Here is a 16,694-nt window from a genome sequence, read left to right on the forward strand (position 1 = left end):
TGGTTAGAAGGCAGAATGTCGGAGGGTGGTGAAACAGTGAGGGCTGGCTGATGGAGGGACAAGCCCAGCTGGGATGCATCCCAGTCTATAGGGTGGGAGGAGTTTGGCACTCTGGAGCCATGAAGGGGTGGGATTAAACCTCCCTTCCCCTGCTCAAACTTACTGCTGGCTGTGATTGTGGACTATAAATCCCAGAGGCACCTGGAAGCAGGAAGAGGAAGTGATAAGCAACCCTGCAGAGTTCTGCTGTTGTAATTCTGGACTGCAAATCCCAGAGACTTTGGGGGCAGCAGGAAGAGGAAGTGAACAGGCAGCCAGTTAACCGTGCTCACAAGCAGTTATACAGCAGCTCACTCACCCGCAGCCAGCGCAAGGGCTCTTCAACCGAAAGGTACCGCTCCACTGGCAACTGTGAGAGGGTTTAATCACTGGATTCCATTCCTGCTGCTAACTGCCCCAGGGAGAAGTGGCAGCCATTTTAACACATCTGCTTGCTTCTTTTCTTCCCTGCTTCTATTCCAGTGAAGGAAAGATCACCTGACTCTCCATTTAAGACATGGCACTCTAATTTTAGAGAACTGATATGGAAGGGAAGGTGTCTATGGTATGCAAATAACTATAGTGTATGATAGAAACTAGAAGAGCAGGGATTTAGCATTAAAAAACTCCACAATACAAAGTTGTCTTTCATGTTTGCAGAATGTGAAACAGCAGTTCCCAGTCTATGGTACGGATACCAACAGTGGTATGCAGACAACCTGTCAATGGTACGCATTAACAGATTTATTATAATTACTTTATATGACAAAAATTTGCTGGTGGTACACAAGGTTGAACTGAAAAATTTGCCAGTGGTACTTAAGGTTGTATTGTTTTAAATTGGTGGTGCACAATTTGTCAGAGTTTGGGAACTCTGGGTATTATTGCTGGGTTTGGGAACTCAAGAGTATCATTGCTGCAATGGTCACTTGCATTAGTAATCGGGGGCAGGCTACAGAAGTCAGATCACAATTATTTTCTATAAGATATAAATTGCTGTGTCCATTTCTAGATAAAAGTTGCCAATCTTTATATGTGCAGGTATATTAACACATATTTGCTATCACAAATATTTTTTACTACGAAAGGAAGGATTTCAAGTTTACAGTATGTAGCAGATGAACAAACGTGTCCATTTTGCAATTATCCCTTAAGCTGATCAGGAAAGATTCACAACAGTAAATACACTTTTTAAGTGTGACCTATTTTTACTTGAAATGCTTTAACTTTGAATGCTTCTACCTTACTATTCAATATAAAACCCCTTTTTTTTAAATAATAAAAGCCAGACTAGATCAAAAGTGAAACAAAACGTACATTTGTGTAGGCCAGTGATTTTCAAGCTGTGGTCTGCAGACCCCTGGATCTTTCAGGTCTAAGAGGTCTGTGAAAGATGACCACAATCAAAAGTATGTGAATACCCACACTTAAAATTCGCAGGGGTCCATGCCTCCATTCAAAATTTTTTTAAGGGTCTGCAAATCCAAAGTGGTTGAAAACAACTGCTCTAGGCTACAAGACACTATTTTAGGATAAATTTCATGAAGGTAAACTTCAATAAAACTACTAGTGTAAAAGCAGCCCTATCTTTGCAAATGATCTACTTGCACTCACATAATTGGAGTCCCTAAGGAATATAGAAAAAGCACAGGCCTAGCAAGGGCTTGTCAGAACTAGCAGGTGTCTGTCACATTCAGAGTGCAGCAATTTGGATTAACATGCAGGAAGCCTTAATTTAATTTAATCTGTATCTCAACTTGTATGACAGTTTGCATTTATACCACAAGCTTCTGAAGATACTTTAGCAACAAAATATGTTGATTTCCAACAAAATGTTGCTTTTACAGTAAATCTGATTAATTTCTCATTTGCTATGGATTATTTTTTTTGTTATTGTTTTATGCCAACCTGAGTTTGAATGGAAACTAGAATATTAAAATTATAATTTAAATTATTTTTAATGTACCGTATTTTTTACTACAACATTTTAGAACAAGACATCCTCCCCTCTCACCCTTTTTATATTCATAGATGGGGTAGGGAGGAAGAGAAAGACCAAGAGCACGAGCGCGCACGAGTGAGCGAGCGCACTTCAAACCCCAACTTTCTCAACTCTGAAGAAAACTAGTTCATCAACTGAGCAAGCTGAATAAACTAAAAAGAAATACTCTGCACATGGCTATCAAAAGTTCATTTAGTACAGGCAGTCCACAGACTTAACGACACAATTGGTTCCTGAAAACCATGTCTTAAGTCGAAATGTTATAACTCGGAACCGATTTTCCCATAGGAACAATGTTATAAATGGGCCATTGGTTCCTTTCCGACGCTTGATACAACTGCATCCAGCTGCTAAATCTGTTGTGGTGGAAGGGGAGGGAGAAGGGAAGGGGAGGGGCAGATCAATGCCCCCGCAACAGAGGGATTGGGGCTGGTGCAAGCGCTGCCCAACCAGGGCACAGGAGTGCGGGAGAAAACTGCAGCTCATCTGGGGTGGCACAGGAAGGCAGGTCCCGCCGCTGCATGTTGCTGGTCTGGGAGCTGCACTGTACTGTGCTGTGCTGGGGGTGGGCAGCAGGGACTATGGGGGGGCCAACGTGAATTTTGGGGTGGCTGCAACCCTGCTATAGCCCCTGCTCCACCCTGCTCCAGGGGCACCCCCCCATACCTTCCACCACTCAGCCAGCTGGAGCAGGGCAGGGGGGGCATGGGATGAAGGTGCAGCTCGTCCAGGGAGCACAGGGAGTGGCTCCCGCCACTTTATGCCACTTGTCCAGAGGTAGTGCAATGGCTGCCCCACACCTCCCTGTCCTGCCTGGGCAAGTGGCAGCAGGGCATAGCCCCTGCTCCCAGCGCCACCGCGCCTGCCCGGAGCAGTATGGTGCAGCCCCAACCCTGCCTGCCCTGTGCAGATCCGGAGGCACATGCCTTCCCAGATGAGCAGTGGGAGCTGCCAAACAAGTAGCTCCTGGGTCAGTGGCACAAACCAGCCCCACCCCCTCACACCCCTTGGACGAGCCACGCTTTTATCCCACCCCAGCTGGGCAGTTCTTGGCCCAACCCATCCCAACCCCAATCCCTCCTTCACTGTGGGGGTGTTGATCTGCTCCTCCCCACGCCCTTTCCCTCCCCCCTCCCCTTCCAAAAACTTACCAGCTGGATGCTCAAATGTAGCTGACCAGCTAATGCTCAAATGTATCGAGCACTGTAAAGTTGAAACCTGCATCAGAACCTCGAAATATGGTATCAATTTATAAAGTTTGTAAGAGGTTGTAAATCACAAAGTTGTAAGTCAAGAACTGCCTGTACTACAATTAATTCTAGTTTCAGGTGTTCAGCCACTGCCTTCTACCTAGATCAGTGGTTTAACTTGCTTCAAACTTCAGCAGCTTCAAACTTGCTTCAAACTTCATGATTTAATGTGGTATTTACTGGTTTCTAAGATCAGGTTTATTCCCCCATTTAACATGGGGGAAAGCACCTCATCTTAGAATTAAGTACGAAGGCACTGAGGTAAAAAGGCTGGAAGCTGCTGTAGCTTGGGTTTCAGCACATACCCGGGGTCCAGCCATAGCTTTAGCTACTACCTGCTTGCTACCCCCGCCTTCCCAAGCATTCTCTATATCTTGCCTTTCTGCTCCCCTGCCTGCCCTTCTCCACCCTCCTTACCCTTGCTATAATTTTCCATGTGTAGAGTCTAATTAAAATAATGCTGTATTTACTTAAATTTAGTTGACTCTGAATTAAATTAACAGATAAAGTAAAATTAGACTTCTAAACAAGTTGCTTTAATTTCCAATAGGTTTATTTGGAATCAGTTTGGATTTTTAAAAGTATTTTTTATCTGCTGACCATGTTTGTACAGAGCTTTTTTGAAGTAAGCTATTTCTTGATTGAGCTCCTCTTATTTGTTTTTATATACTCTTACACAAATAAACTCTTCTCTGTATTTAACAAATCTGTCTTTTCTTTAGAGTATTTGAAGATTTGTTTAAAAAACGAAACAAAAAACACAAAAAACACAAAAAAACCCCAACTTTGTCTTGCTAAAACAAGACCAAAAAAATAACAGTTGCGTGCTATGTTTTATAGATAGCCCTATAAAAGTTAATTTTAGAATGCTTAAAACAAAAAAAAAAAAACACAAACCACAACAGACAACCTTATAAAGAACATTTCATCAGTATAGAAATAAAATCAAATTACCTTGTCTCCACGTTTAACAGTATGCAGCTGAAGCTGGCTGATCACTTTCTTGGTTTCCTTTCTGTAGCCCTTAAAAGTATTTTTAAAATTATTACTCCAAGCTACCTTATCACTTAAGTGAAATGCTATCATCAAACCCTTGTAGGATATTCAGTATAATTTACTAAATGTCCCAAACGTTTTAGAAAATTTTCAATTTTTTATACCATTTTAAATAAATGAAGCATTTGCAACCACCACCAAACATTAAGGCCCCTGGAACACATTACACTTAACACATGCTTAGCCAGTTAACCATACCTTGTTACCCAGCCACACATTAATGCAACTAATGGTGTGATAAAACAAAGCATAAGCTGCAGTTATTACATAAAAAGTGTGTAATACTTTTGTGGCTGGCTCGTTCCATACCACTATCTGAATGTGTGGCCAGGCTGGGGCTCCCAGCTGTGGGAGCCTATTATTGCTAGTGCAGGGGGAGCCCAAAATCATGATGGTTCTGATGCAGGATCCCCCCAATCATGCCTCCTGCCACACACATGTGGCATAGCAGTAAGTGTGACTGGGGATCCCATATCAGATCCTATTGTGCCTTTGTTTGCACATCTGCCGGGGGCCTAAAAGGAAGCAAAATTACAGAACCTAGCAATCACTGAAGTAAATGCATGATCATTTATCAATACAATGCACCTTAGTAGTTTCCAGAGCAACTGGGTGCTGTCAAGTGCATATCTGTGCAGAGATAAGGTTGAAGGAAAGCAATTTTGAACACAGGCAACGTCTGCACTGGTAAATCTAAATAGGTAACCAACTTTGACCAACGAGAAGCATAACCGAACTAAAATCACTAAATCTAATGAGAAACATTAGTTTAAGGTAACAAGGAAGCATTGTGAGAGGTTTTGGGTCATGAGACCAATGTGCTATTTCTACCTTAAGTAAGTATACAGCATATAAAAATTACACAACTAAAAACACTACCATATTCAATGTTTTCTTTTTCTTTTTGACTGAAAGGGGGCACTCAGAAGTATGGTATATATTCCAACATGATAGTTTCAGGTTAGTTTTAGGCCCAATCCTGCAGCATGTACATATACAACTGAGGGCTACTCTGTATGTAAATGGATATGAGCCTTAATCATTTTCTGCACATGACAATATGCCATTTTCTAGATGCTTTGTCTTCGGGCATCCCATTACATGCATTTAAAGTAGCTTCTTCATACTGTATTCAACTGTTGTGTGCTGCCTCCTTGCTTCTAAAACATTAAGTGTGCACTTATAATCTACCAAGCCATATGCACATCTGATAGCAAAAGTTTCCTTCCCAAGCTTCATTCCAGAATTGGGCAGAAAACATTACAAAAATTAATGGAAATATTTTTGTTGTCAGTAAGTAATCTGTACCTTTATAGTTGAAACGATCCATAAAATTCTGCTCTTTATAATATCTTTTAAAATCGTGAAACAAAATCACTGAAAATTATTATGAACGTAAGTTACATGACTCCCCTACTCCTAGGCCATGCACGTCAGTCATAAAATGATATTCCATGCTCAGCAGCTCCCAATTCCCATTACTACACATTCTAATAAACCAGTAGGGGCCAAGCCTTTTGACAGGCCTTCCACAAATGAGCACTGCATTTTCTGAGTGATGCTTCTAATCTCTTCCTCTGTCCATATGTTGATCTGCCTTTTGCTTCCTGCCCAATCTTCTGCCACTGTGTTACCTATCCCCTCTCCAATCTGCTGTATGCCACATAGACACTCTGTGCCACCTGTGGGTCACATGCCAAAGACTGGCCTCCCCTGTAACAGACTAATGGTTCTTAATTTCACTTATTTAATATCCAATCAAATGGCTAAGAAATAGTCACACAATTCACTATGCTCCCCTCTTTTTATTTTCGCCGGTACAAAAAGATTATAGAATTGGGTTCACAAGTTAATTTTCTATCAGTTTTTTAGGATCAAAATAAAGTAAATAAGATGTACTCCTGGAGCTGTTGATGGCTCCATGTATCCTCAATGGTCATCTAAAGGATGTGGGAAATGCTCTTTTAAAGGATATATCAAGCCACAGCTCTTTGTGACCTCTTGCCTGTTGGAACAAAACCCATTTGTCAGAAAAAATGGCAAATTATACTCTTCAACTGAGAAGTGGAAGAGGAACTAGACACAGCAACAACTGGATGGAGTAAACGGCTACTTCTTCGTTCTTTAAAGTGCCCAAGTCTCCATGTCCCAAATAATTTGGTATACTTCAGCAGCCTTCCGCTCTACAATCCATTTCTACTTTGCAATTCACCCTGATCAACTGGTAGTACATTACACTAGTCCAGAATCAGCTTTTGTAAAGCTCTGACACTAACCATTTTGGACCTAAATTACTTAACAAGATCTCCAGTAGCTGGGCAAGGCTTCTCTTTAAAACTTTATTTATTGATGTTCTCTGGCTGGAAATGATTTTTCCCTTTCTCCTTTAAGTTTTAACCGAAAAGGAGAGAGTTCCTCCATCTAAACCAGCAAGTAAAAAGTCTATAAGAGACTTCTATGTTTTAAATTATTCAACACTGACTTAAGTAATAGCGCAATTGTAAAGTATTCTGGTAGGAGCAGATTATTTCAGAAAAAGATTAATAATTAAAGCTAAGAAGACATGAGAAGCCACATTGACATGCTGCTTATTAGTGTAAGAAGCATTCACGGATGGGAGAGAAACAGGAAAATGCAAACACAGAGTAGCAGAGCTAGACAAAGGAAACACCTTTCTAAACATTTCACAGAAATAATATTAAAAATACTATTTCAAATATGAAATTACCTGGTTTCCAAACTGTGACCCAGTATACAGAAAACGTTGTATGTAGTAAAATATGAGCCAAGCTAGTGATATAATCATCATGGTGATGAAGGCAATGGCTACAAACACAACCGACTGTCCACTGATGAACTCCTGCACATGTCGCGTCCCAACACCAATGGTCATTTTTACTGGAATTCCTCTTCGAACTGGTTCCAAAATCTCTATTCCTTTTGGATAACCAACCATAATTACTACTGTGTTCCCTGTTCCTGTTGGGCAGTGAAAAATGGAAAACAAAACAAAAAAAAACATAAAAACAAAGTCAACATAATACAGTAAAAATTCTGTTATGTGAATGCAATTAACTCTCTTTAATGAGAAAAGTGGTCAAATAAAGCCTGTGGGAAGTGCTCAAACCTTCTGAACAAAACAAAGAATTACTTAAGGGAGGCAAGTGTAATTGCTAAAAGCGACAACAGAAGTTCTTAAAGGCATAATAAGTATCAAGAATTTATGTAAATAATCGAAATAAGATATATAGAATTATATGGTGGAGGAAAAGAGAAGTTGGTGATATAGTCGTCACTCCCCCTTTTTTATTCTTGGTCCACATAGCAGAGGCAGTGGGGGTGAAATAGGGTATGGATGGCTGTGATCTACAGAGACTGTGGGTGAGAGGGCACAGGGATGTGAAGGACTGCAGTGAAATTTAGGGAGGCAGGAGAGGATTCAACGCATTATGAGGAGGGATGCTGAAGAGTCAAGGGAGCTGATGTCTGTGTGCAGGGTCCAGTGGGTTCACGGGGGCAATGTAGACATTAATAGGGCTTGAGGCAGGGATGAAGATATCTAATGGGACTTAGGAAACAATGTGGTGGGATATGTGGAATAACAGGAGACAGTGGGAGGGATTTGAAGGGACAAGGGCAATGAATAAAGAACAATGAGGGGCAGTTTGGGGCTATGGTGCAGTGTCTGGGAGACTCATGTTGGGGTGCAGGGAGCAGTTTTGTTTATGACTAGTCTGAGGACTAACAGTTATACCTGTCCACGCTGGAGCTGGCAATCAACACACCTATTCTAACCACCACTCAAGCTATATTTGGCTTTGCTTGGTTTTTAAACTGAATTATATAGCCCTACACCCCCAACATATTAGTATTGCTTCTAGTTTCTTTTTAATTGGAGAAAAAGTGTGCACTACATTATGTGATGTCACACCACACCATGTGCACCCCTCTTTCAAAATCTGATATCCACCCATGGGCATATATGCATGTCTGATAGCTATATATTCAGGCGTAACATGCCTGCAGAAAAAACTGGATGGTGATGTTAATATTCAGTTAGAAAATATGTAAGTAACATATACCTATGGTCTTGAAATATATAAATATACATTATTTGCACATATATTAAATATATATACATTTTATATAAATATATAAAAGTATAATAATATATATCAAGTATATATACAAGTACATATATAAAGTCTTGAAATCACTCACATTCTAGAACGTACTGAATCATACACATTTTTATTCATAAATCTTTAGTGGAGACATAAATTTATCTTTTTGCCATGTGACAGATGCACCCAGTTAAATCCTGAGATTCTGCTACTATGAATCAATAGGAGTTTTGAATTCTTTTTTTCTCATTTTAAATGGGATCTGTAGATAGAGTTTGTGGTGGAAATATTCTGAAACCCTAATCAGAAAGCTTAGAACCAAGGGCTTCTACATATGCTTCAGGAGGCTGGGGGCAAGGGAGCAACAACACTCTAATTAGCACAGCTCTGAGAGCTGCGTTAATTAAAAGTGCCTGAAGCAGCACGTGCAACCCCCCTGCACTGAAAAAATGGTTGTGGGGCACTTTAGACTAAAGCTCATCGAAGGTGCTTTAATCTACAGCTCATTCGATGAGCTTTAGTTTAAAGCACCCCAACACCATTTTTTAGCATGGGGATACCAATACACGTGACACTGGAGTCTGGTCCGATGTGCTATAATTATAGCGCATCAGAGCAGCCTCCCTGCACGTGTACAGAAGCCCCAAGTTATTATCTCATTATAAGAATATTTCAGTTTCCTTTTGTACAAAGTGCTTTTTAGTAAAAGCACTAGACATAAACTTTTGCAGGACAAAACCACCAAACAAAAAACAAATCAAGAACTTATAAACAAAAATCAAAGATTACAGCCACTCTCCTCGGGCTTGTTTCTTGTTTTGCCAAAACTAACAAACCAACCAACTGTTGGCTTAGAAATGGTATTTAAAGATTTGTTTTTTGGGAACTGGCTTACTATAGGGATACATGTATACTTTATAAGGGTTTAGATGGGCAACAGGGGTTAACTGATTTCTAAATAGCTTGAGTCCTCACAGTCACATGAGATCACAGCCTTGGAAGCAGGCAGGCTGTCTAACACAAGGGTGGGCAAAACGTGGTCTGGGGGGCCTGATGCGGCCCACCAGGCCATTCTATCCAGCCCACGGGGCCCCTAAAAAAATTTAGAAAATTAATATTTATCTGTCCCTGGCTGCCTGTCATGCAGCCCTCAATGGCTTACCAAAACTCAGTAAGTGGCCTTCCACCCAAAATAACTGCCCACCCCTGGTCTAACACAATAAGGCCAACAAGAACACAGTTTGGAAAAACCGTGTGGGAACCAAGGGAGTATGCATTATACTATCCAATAACACAAGATACAAGTGGCACCAGCTGCAAGGCGCCAGAGCAGGAGGGCCTCAAGTCTTGGTTTTGGGAGAACAGACCAAATTAGGAGAAGGCCTGGAAAGACCAAATTAGTATATGCACATGTGATGGGCTTGGAATGTGTTGATGACAGTACATGGACAGTGTGATCACACAGAGGAACCAACCAGAGATAGCCACAGATGAAGAGTCATCGGCAGGGAAGGAGAATACAAGAGCAGAGACTTGAGAGTAACAAAGGGTCCCTCCCTGTCCTGCCCAGATCCCTCCTTCTTGTCCCTCCCCATCCTTCTCTTCAAGAGGGGTCCCCATCTCCATTCCCCAGAAAGGGTCACCGAGGCGACCATGGACAGAGGGCACATGACCAGCCTGTCTCATCCATCCCACTTGAGGAGGGGGTGTGGGCCTTGGCATCCCACCTCCAGACTGCTGACACTTAAGAGAGAGCCTCAGAGTAGAGACTGTGTCCTGGCCAGATTTACTTTGACTCTGATGACACACCCTAGAATTTGGTAGATGTACAGAACTGCTTGATTGCTTGTATTTTTTCTGTTATCACTGTGTATCAATAAATCTGCCTATTATTGAATGGAAAAGTTGTGGTCAATCTGAGGGGAGGTCTCCCTCCTTGCCTGTGAAACAAGGCCTCTGGGTCCTAATTCCACCAATCAACAAACCCACAAACAGTTGGTTTATCCTCAAAGAAGTCTACCCCAAAATCTTTAGAAAGTAAACAAAGTGCACTACATTATTATGCTTCCATACTAACCATATCAGTGTAACAGGTCTCATCTCAGGGTCTCCAGGTTTAGTGAAAGAGAGTTGTTTATATAGTCCCCATACATTTCTGTGCAGATTCTATTATTTTAATCTCTTGAGAAACTACATTTTAATGCCTGCTTTCCTCTTGTAGTTTCATTCCATCTTTTCTCAGAACTACAAGAAGCTCATGTATTCCCAGGAAAGAAGAGAAAGGAAAGGGCTTCCAACCAACCCCACCAAATGAAGCTAACACTTCAATGCTAAAGCATGGTTTTTCTTCCTTACACACCCGAGACTGCTCATCTCAGAGTCACTTCCTCCCCAAGAGGTTTGGATGGACCGTTTTGTTCCCAATATGTTAAACTTCACATATTTGATGAGTCCTGTCTAAATGCATTTAAGATGCACGTGGCAGAGGAGGGGAGCAATGGAAGTAGCAATAGATGCATAACCCTTTCCCACAGCACACAGACTTCAATGTATAAAGACAGTGGGCAAGTTTTTTTAAATCCACCTGTCCTCTGCTTTTTCAGGCTGAAGTAGCTGATCAACACATACTATTAGACTACAGGCTGAAGAAATATTTGCCGACGTAAGCATTACAACTTTGCTCTCATAACTCTGCTAACAAAAGCTTATTCACAGCTAAACTTCATTAATATAAAGCTAAGGTTGTCCTGTAGTTTCCTATGCCCTATTCAAGTTACGTGATACTTGAACCTCTGACAACCAAGAAATGAGGAGTTACAGTGTGTGCACTAGCACAACTTCTTCTATGGCTCCTGGAACAAAAACAGACTTTGGGAATTATCTGTACCCACTCCAAATCTAGTGTTAAGCCCAGCCATATATTGAGGATTAAGCAAAACAGGTTGGCAGAGTTGCAATTGTGAAATGAGATCTGAACTCCACCTCCCTCACATGCTAACAAGTACTCACCCAGGTACTGGGGATCTCAAGCCCAGAGCCTGCAAGCAGCAATCCCACCACCTCTCCTAACAGCTCGACCTTTTGCACCACATCCTGTGTCCATGGTACATAATTAGACCCAGGTACATAAGGACAGATGCACAGTACAGGTTTCCCTTGCTTTATGTGGGTTCTGTATGTGCAAATTCACTCTTATGCAATGGCTCTTTTTATACCAAAAATTCGCTATATGCGAGGTAAATTCACTCTTATGCAATCGGTGTGGTGGAAGCCACACAGTCAGCTGCTTTGTGTGGAGCATTGTGGGAGTGACACACACCAAAATATAGTCTCCTGTGTAGATCTTTGCTCCTTGCTCATTGTCTGTGACATGTGTTTCTGTAGTTGCCATCCCCACTATGATAGTGCCCTGTGCTCATGTGTACTGTCTGCTGTTGGCGAGTACCAAAATTGTCTTGTAAAAGTGGTAGAAATGGGTCAGTACAGTTGATGTCTTGAAACGTATTCCTATTTGTTACATTTTAAAGTGGGTTCCCTTTATGCAAATTCGAGTTATATGCCATTTTCCAGCAACACATGTACAGCATAGATAGCATAAAGCGAGGGAAACCTGTATATACAACTATAGTGCAGGCTACAAGATAACACAGGGTATGTTTGTACAGAGCAAGGCAGCACCATACTGAGACATACCTGAGGCAGGAGCCAAGTAGCTATATTATTGCTGTCCTGCACACTAGCCAAAAAGCTCATCCAAGAAATAACACTTACTTGCCTGGGCAGTGTTGAGGTGATATTGTCACTGTGATGATCCAGGAGAGATGCAAAAGGCAAGAATTCTTCTGGATGGTATCTTTTATTGGACCCCCATGTGGCTGATAGGCAAGCTTTTGGGCATCACAGTCCCCTTCCTCAGGAGGCCTGTACAGTGCAAGGCAGCACCATACTGAGACACACTACAACTGTACCTCAGCCAGAAGCAATGTAGCTGTTGTTAAATGTGGAAGACTGAGGAAGGGTACTGATATATCCAAAAGCTTGCCTATATCCATACCAAGCATATATAATAAGCCAATAGAAGATAGCACCCACAAGAATTCTTGCTTCCTGTCTACTTGCCTGTCTTTCATGCACTAATGCAGCTGGACTGCTTAAAGTTCAGCAGTAGCACAGCACCTCAGCATGGTGCTGTCTCTTTCTGCAGAAGCAAACCCATGTAGACAAGGTGGTTCATATGGCTCATGCTAGTAGAGAGGAACCCTCAGAATCAACTCTAGACATCAAAATAGACATAACCAATTTGTCCCCTTGACCCACCATGGTTAGAAAGCCTTGTAGTGCATGTGTACTGTAAATCACAGACACGTGTCTAACACTCACTATGAAAAAGCTAACTTTATTTTTCATATTGATTCCAATTTTGCTTCCCTATTAAAAAAGTAGTAGGTTGCATACAGTCTCAAGACACTGAGGGCCTATTTGGCCATGATCAAAGACATGGTTTGATTCCCAGGTTTACAACAATTGCACTAAAAAAAGGAGTTGATAGAATCTGTCAGTTAGAAGGCACAATAACTTTTTGGGAAACTCTCTCAGGAACCCATTCATCAAAAAGCCCAAACAAAAACCACAAAAAAACCCCCCAAAAAAACTGCTGGGGAAGCCCCCGCCACAAAAAACCCTCCACGTTAAGTCACTAACCTACATGCACCACAAAGTTAAATGTCAAGGTTCTTGAATAATCAGTTGGATTTTAGACTATTTAGAAATGTCAACCTTTAAATAGAAAGTTCTCAGACTTTCCTACAGTAAAGCTGGTGCTCCCCTCAATGTTCCTGCCCCACCTCCCTGAGGCTCCATCCAAGGAGCTCTTTGCCAAAATGGTTATACCAATACAGTTTAGTAGTAAGGTTATGCAAAGCTTCAGGCACCAATTTGATTCAAAGGAGATTTGCCCCAATTTGGCAGCCAAATCTCCAAATCCAAATTGAATTGGAAGCCTCCAAATTGATTCGGAGAGATTCAACAATTTGGCCATAGACAAAGCTTTATATGTTTTTTCTACGTACCTTGAGGTACCAAGCGCAGCTCATGAGCGCTGAGATGCTGGGGTGGACAGAGCATCCCATGGGAGCATGACAGTGAACCAGAAATGGACCAGAAGTACTTTCAGTCCACTGCGGAGTACGCTGGGGACCCCACCCCACCTCCCGGCATAGTGACTGGTCCTGGGTCAGGAGGGGTACCCAGGGTCCCCCTGGAGCTGATCGCTGAGCCAGGGAGGCATGGGGGGAGGGGTCCGCCACCAAGTGTGCAGGGGACCCGCCCCCACACTCCTTTAAGACTTCATCCACCTCACCACCATCTCAGCGTTCAGGCCTGGTACCTCAAGGTATGTAGAAAAAACATATAAAGCCACATCTATGGCCAAATCGTTGTCTCTCTCCAAATCAGAATCGAATCTTCCGATTCGGCCGAATCGAATCAGGACAGTTATCCAAACCAATGAATTGAATCAGTGTCCCCCAAACTGGGTCAAATCCGAAGAGACTGCTGCCCACTTCACATACCACTATTTAGTATCATAGCATTACTGGCATAATGTCATTTATACCAAAAGAACTGTGGTTGTTTTTATAACTACATCTACAGCTACGTCTGTCAGGGATCAAAATCCTCTTATCACTAACTGAGAGACCTACACTGGCAAAAGTTCAAAGTGAAAAACTACCCAGAGAAATGTGTGATCTTAAAGGAGGGGGCAGCAAAGAAAGAAAAAGGAATACAAGAGGAGATAAAAGACATACAAGGGAAAAAAAGGTACAACAGGAACACAAAATTACTGTACTTACATGGGGGCACTGTAAAAAAGAATTTGCGTTAAATGGAGTGGAGGAAGTAAACATTTTTTCCATGTGGGAAAGAGTAATCTGCTATTTAAAAAAAAGAGGAGGAAAAAAAGGGGATATGGGAATTAAAGCTACTAACAGACAATCCAAAGCAGTGTAGGCTGATGCTTGTTCTTTAACTAAGTAAACCTATGGTACAAGTTAACCACGACTAACTTACAAGGTAGTGCCACTTCATTTACTTCAGAGGGAGGCTTACTTTCCCTCAAGAGTCTCAAATATGCTTTGAAACAGCTGCAAAGCTCCTCTTTGAGGAACTGCTGATTTCACTAGAGGGAAGGAAACTTTTGCCTCATTAAGAACAATGCAGAAAGATTCCACTGCAAACTAAAATTTCACCCGAGATCTTCTTTAAAGATTGCCTGGATATGAGCAACAGTGATGAACCTCCCCCTGGCCTGTATACATGTCTGCAACAGGATTTCTCCCCACTATATGCTTTGACTTCTTATTCTTTGCATCCTGCCCTGAAGGCCGCCTCCCATTCCCTGACAATAATAATTTTAGAGACTAAGGTCTTTTTAAGTTCTCAAACCCTTTTAATACATCCACATACAAAATCCAACTTACTATAGTCTGGAGAGAATGAGGCAGGCTATTTGGTGCCAGAACACCTGGACTCCTATCCTGGCTCACTCGCATCCTTTCTGGAGGCTGGAAATGGGCATGCTTGCAAAACATCACTTAATCACCCCCTTCCAACAACTGCTGCATCTACTTGCAAGCTTTTGCTAATAGGTTACTGTTTATACAGTACTTCAAGGAGGAAGTGCCTAGTATCTCACTAATGCCCAATAACCAGGGAGTTAAACCTGCATGTTAAGAAACCATTTCTAAAAGACTTCCTATACAGTTTTCTTCAGCCCATAATGAATGACAAAATCCATGCATTAACCAATGGCAAGGCACTTGACTACTGAGGGGAGCACTGTGAAGATGGCTCTGGGCTAAACAGAATCCAATCAATCAGGCCTTCTCCCCTCTTTGGCTGCCTGGACAGCTGCTCCAGGGTCCTCCCGCCCCCAATCCTTCCCCCCCACCCAGCAGCCTGGTGCCTCCTTCTGGGAGCTCAAGCTGGGGCAGAGGGGACAGAATCATAGAACTGAGGGACCGGAAGGGACCTGCCAGATAAAGTCTGGGTTACTGGGCTCAAATGAGCTCAACAAGGTGCTTACCCAGCCTCCTCTTGAACACCTCCAGGGATGGCGACTGCACCACCTCTGCTGGAAATGTGTTCCAGGTTCTAGTTAGCCTTACAGAGAAGAAGGTTTTCCTTAGGTCCAGCCTAAATTTTCCCTCTATTAGTTTGTGCCCATTGGTCCTTGTGCTCCCAAGGGGTGCCTTCCTGAAGAGTTGCTCTCCTAGATCTTGGTGCTCTCCCCGATGTCCTTGTAGGGATAAGCCCTGTGAATGCCTCTCTTTGGGGCTCACGCCTGTGTCGCTGGACGGGGACAACTCAGGGGCTTGGGGGAAGGAGCCCATGTCCCTAACAGGTCCCTGGGGGCTCCACCCCCCACCACCAGGGCTTCCCCCACCAGGGAGGCTTTGATCAAGCCTCTCCACAACAAAGAACTTAAACCACACCCCTCCACAGCGTCCCCTCCTTACCCCAAGGTGGGGGAGGTAGAGGTTTACCGCCCCACTCCACAACCCCCCAGCTGCTTCCACCGTGCTCAAAGGGGAGGGGCACATGGCACATCCCCCTAGGGGGCTGAGACTGCCCCCCCCAACGGGGTGTGCGTGTCCTCTGATCGCTCACCGAGGTGGGACATGGAGACGGTGGCGTTGCCGAAGCGCGGCTCGTTGTAGATGACGACGGCGGCGGCTCGGCGCCGGGCCGCGTTGGTGACCTTGTCCTTGAAGGTGCAGCCGCCGCGGGCCACCAGCGCGATCCAGGGCGGCTCTAGGGCGGCGGCGGGGCGCGGCGGCTGCGGCACGTCGTAGTCGGTACCGGCGGCGCAGCCCTCGAGGCGGCGGGCCGAGGCGGCGGCGCCGCGCGGGATGCCCACCAGGCCCTGCGCGCCAGCCTTGGGCGAACTATCACCGTAGCGGCCGCTCTCGCCGCTGCCGCGCACCGTACGGTTGCTGCGCGGCTCCGTGTAGGCGGTGCTGACCCAGGCCGTGTACCACTCCAGGGCCCGCGCGCGACCCGCGCCCGGCCCGCCGCCCAGCGCCAGCAGCGCAGCCGCCACCAGCGTCAACCGCGCTCGCCTCAGCATCGCGGACACCGCGTGCCTCGGCCTGCGCGCAGGGTCCGTGAACCGCCTCTGCTGGTCCCGCCCGCGCCCCAGGGCCTGCGAGCAACGGCTGCCGC

General features: G+C 43.8%; 2 protein-coding genes across 9 annotated transcripts in view; one reads left to right on the forward strand and one right to left on the reverse strand.

The window, feature by feature from the left end:
* Positions 1–10,918, forward strand: part of CNOT11 (CCR4-NOT transcription complex subunit 11) — a 48,879-nt gene extending 37,961 nt beyond the window's left edge. Inside the window, exon 8 of one of the 2 annotated variants that reach the window (XM_019529526.1) lies at positions 10,714–10,918. In XM_019529526.1, the coding sequence (XP_019385071.1) occupies positions 10,714–10,903 (190 nt within the window). In that variant the 3' untranslated portion in view covers positions 10,904–10,918. Of the gene's footprint in view, positions 1–2,070; positions 2,314–10,713 lie in introns of those variants that run through there. The other variant, XM_019529529.1, reaches the window with a different exon arrangement.
* The window catches only part of RNF149 (ring finger protein 149), a 27,604-nt gene extending 10,910 nt beyond the window's left edge, over positions 1–16,694 (reverse strand). For 2 of the 7 annotated variants that reach the window (XM_019529537.1, XM_019529531.1), the window contains exons 1-3: positions 16,140–16,693; positions 7,076–7,326; positions 4,246–4,314 (exon numbers count right to left, since the gene is read on the reverse strand). In XM_019529537.1, the coding sequence (XP_019385082.1) occupies positions 4,246–4,314; positions 7,076–7,326; positions 16,140–16,599 (780 nt within the window). In that variant the 5' untranslated portion in view covers positions 16,600–16,693. Of the gene's footprint in view, positions 1–4,245; positions 4,315–7,075; positions 7,327–16,139 lie in introns of all 7 variants that reach the window. The other 5 variants (XM_019529532.1, XM_019529533.1, XM_019529535.1 and 2 more) reach the window with 3 other exon arrangements.

Source organism: Crocodylus porosus, unplaced genomic scaffold, assembly GCF_001723895.1.
Source record: "Crocodylus porosus isolate Cpor-Errol unplaced genomic scaffold, CroPor_comp1, whole genome shotgun sequence".
Taxonomy (NCBI): domain Eukaryota; kingdom Metazoa; phylum Chordata; order Crocodylia; family Crocodylidae; genus Crocodylus; species Crocodylus porosus.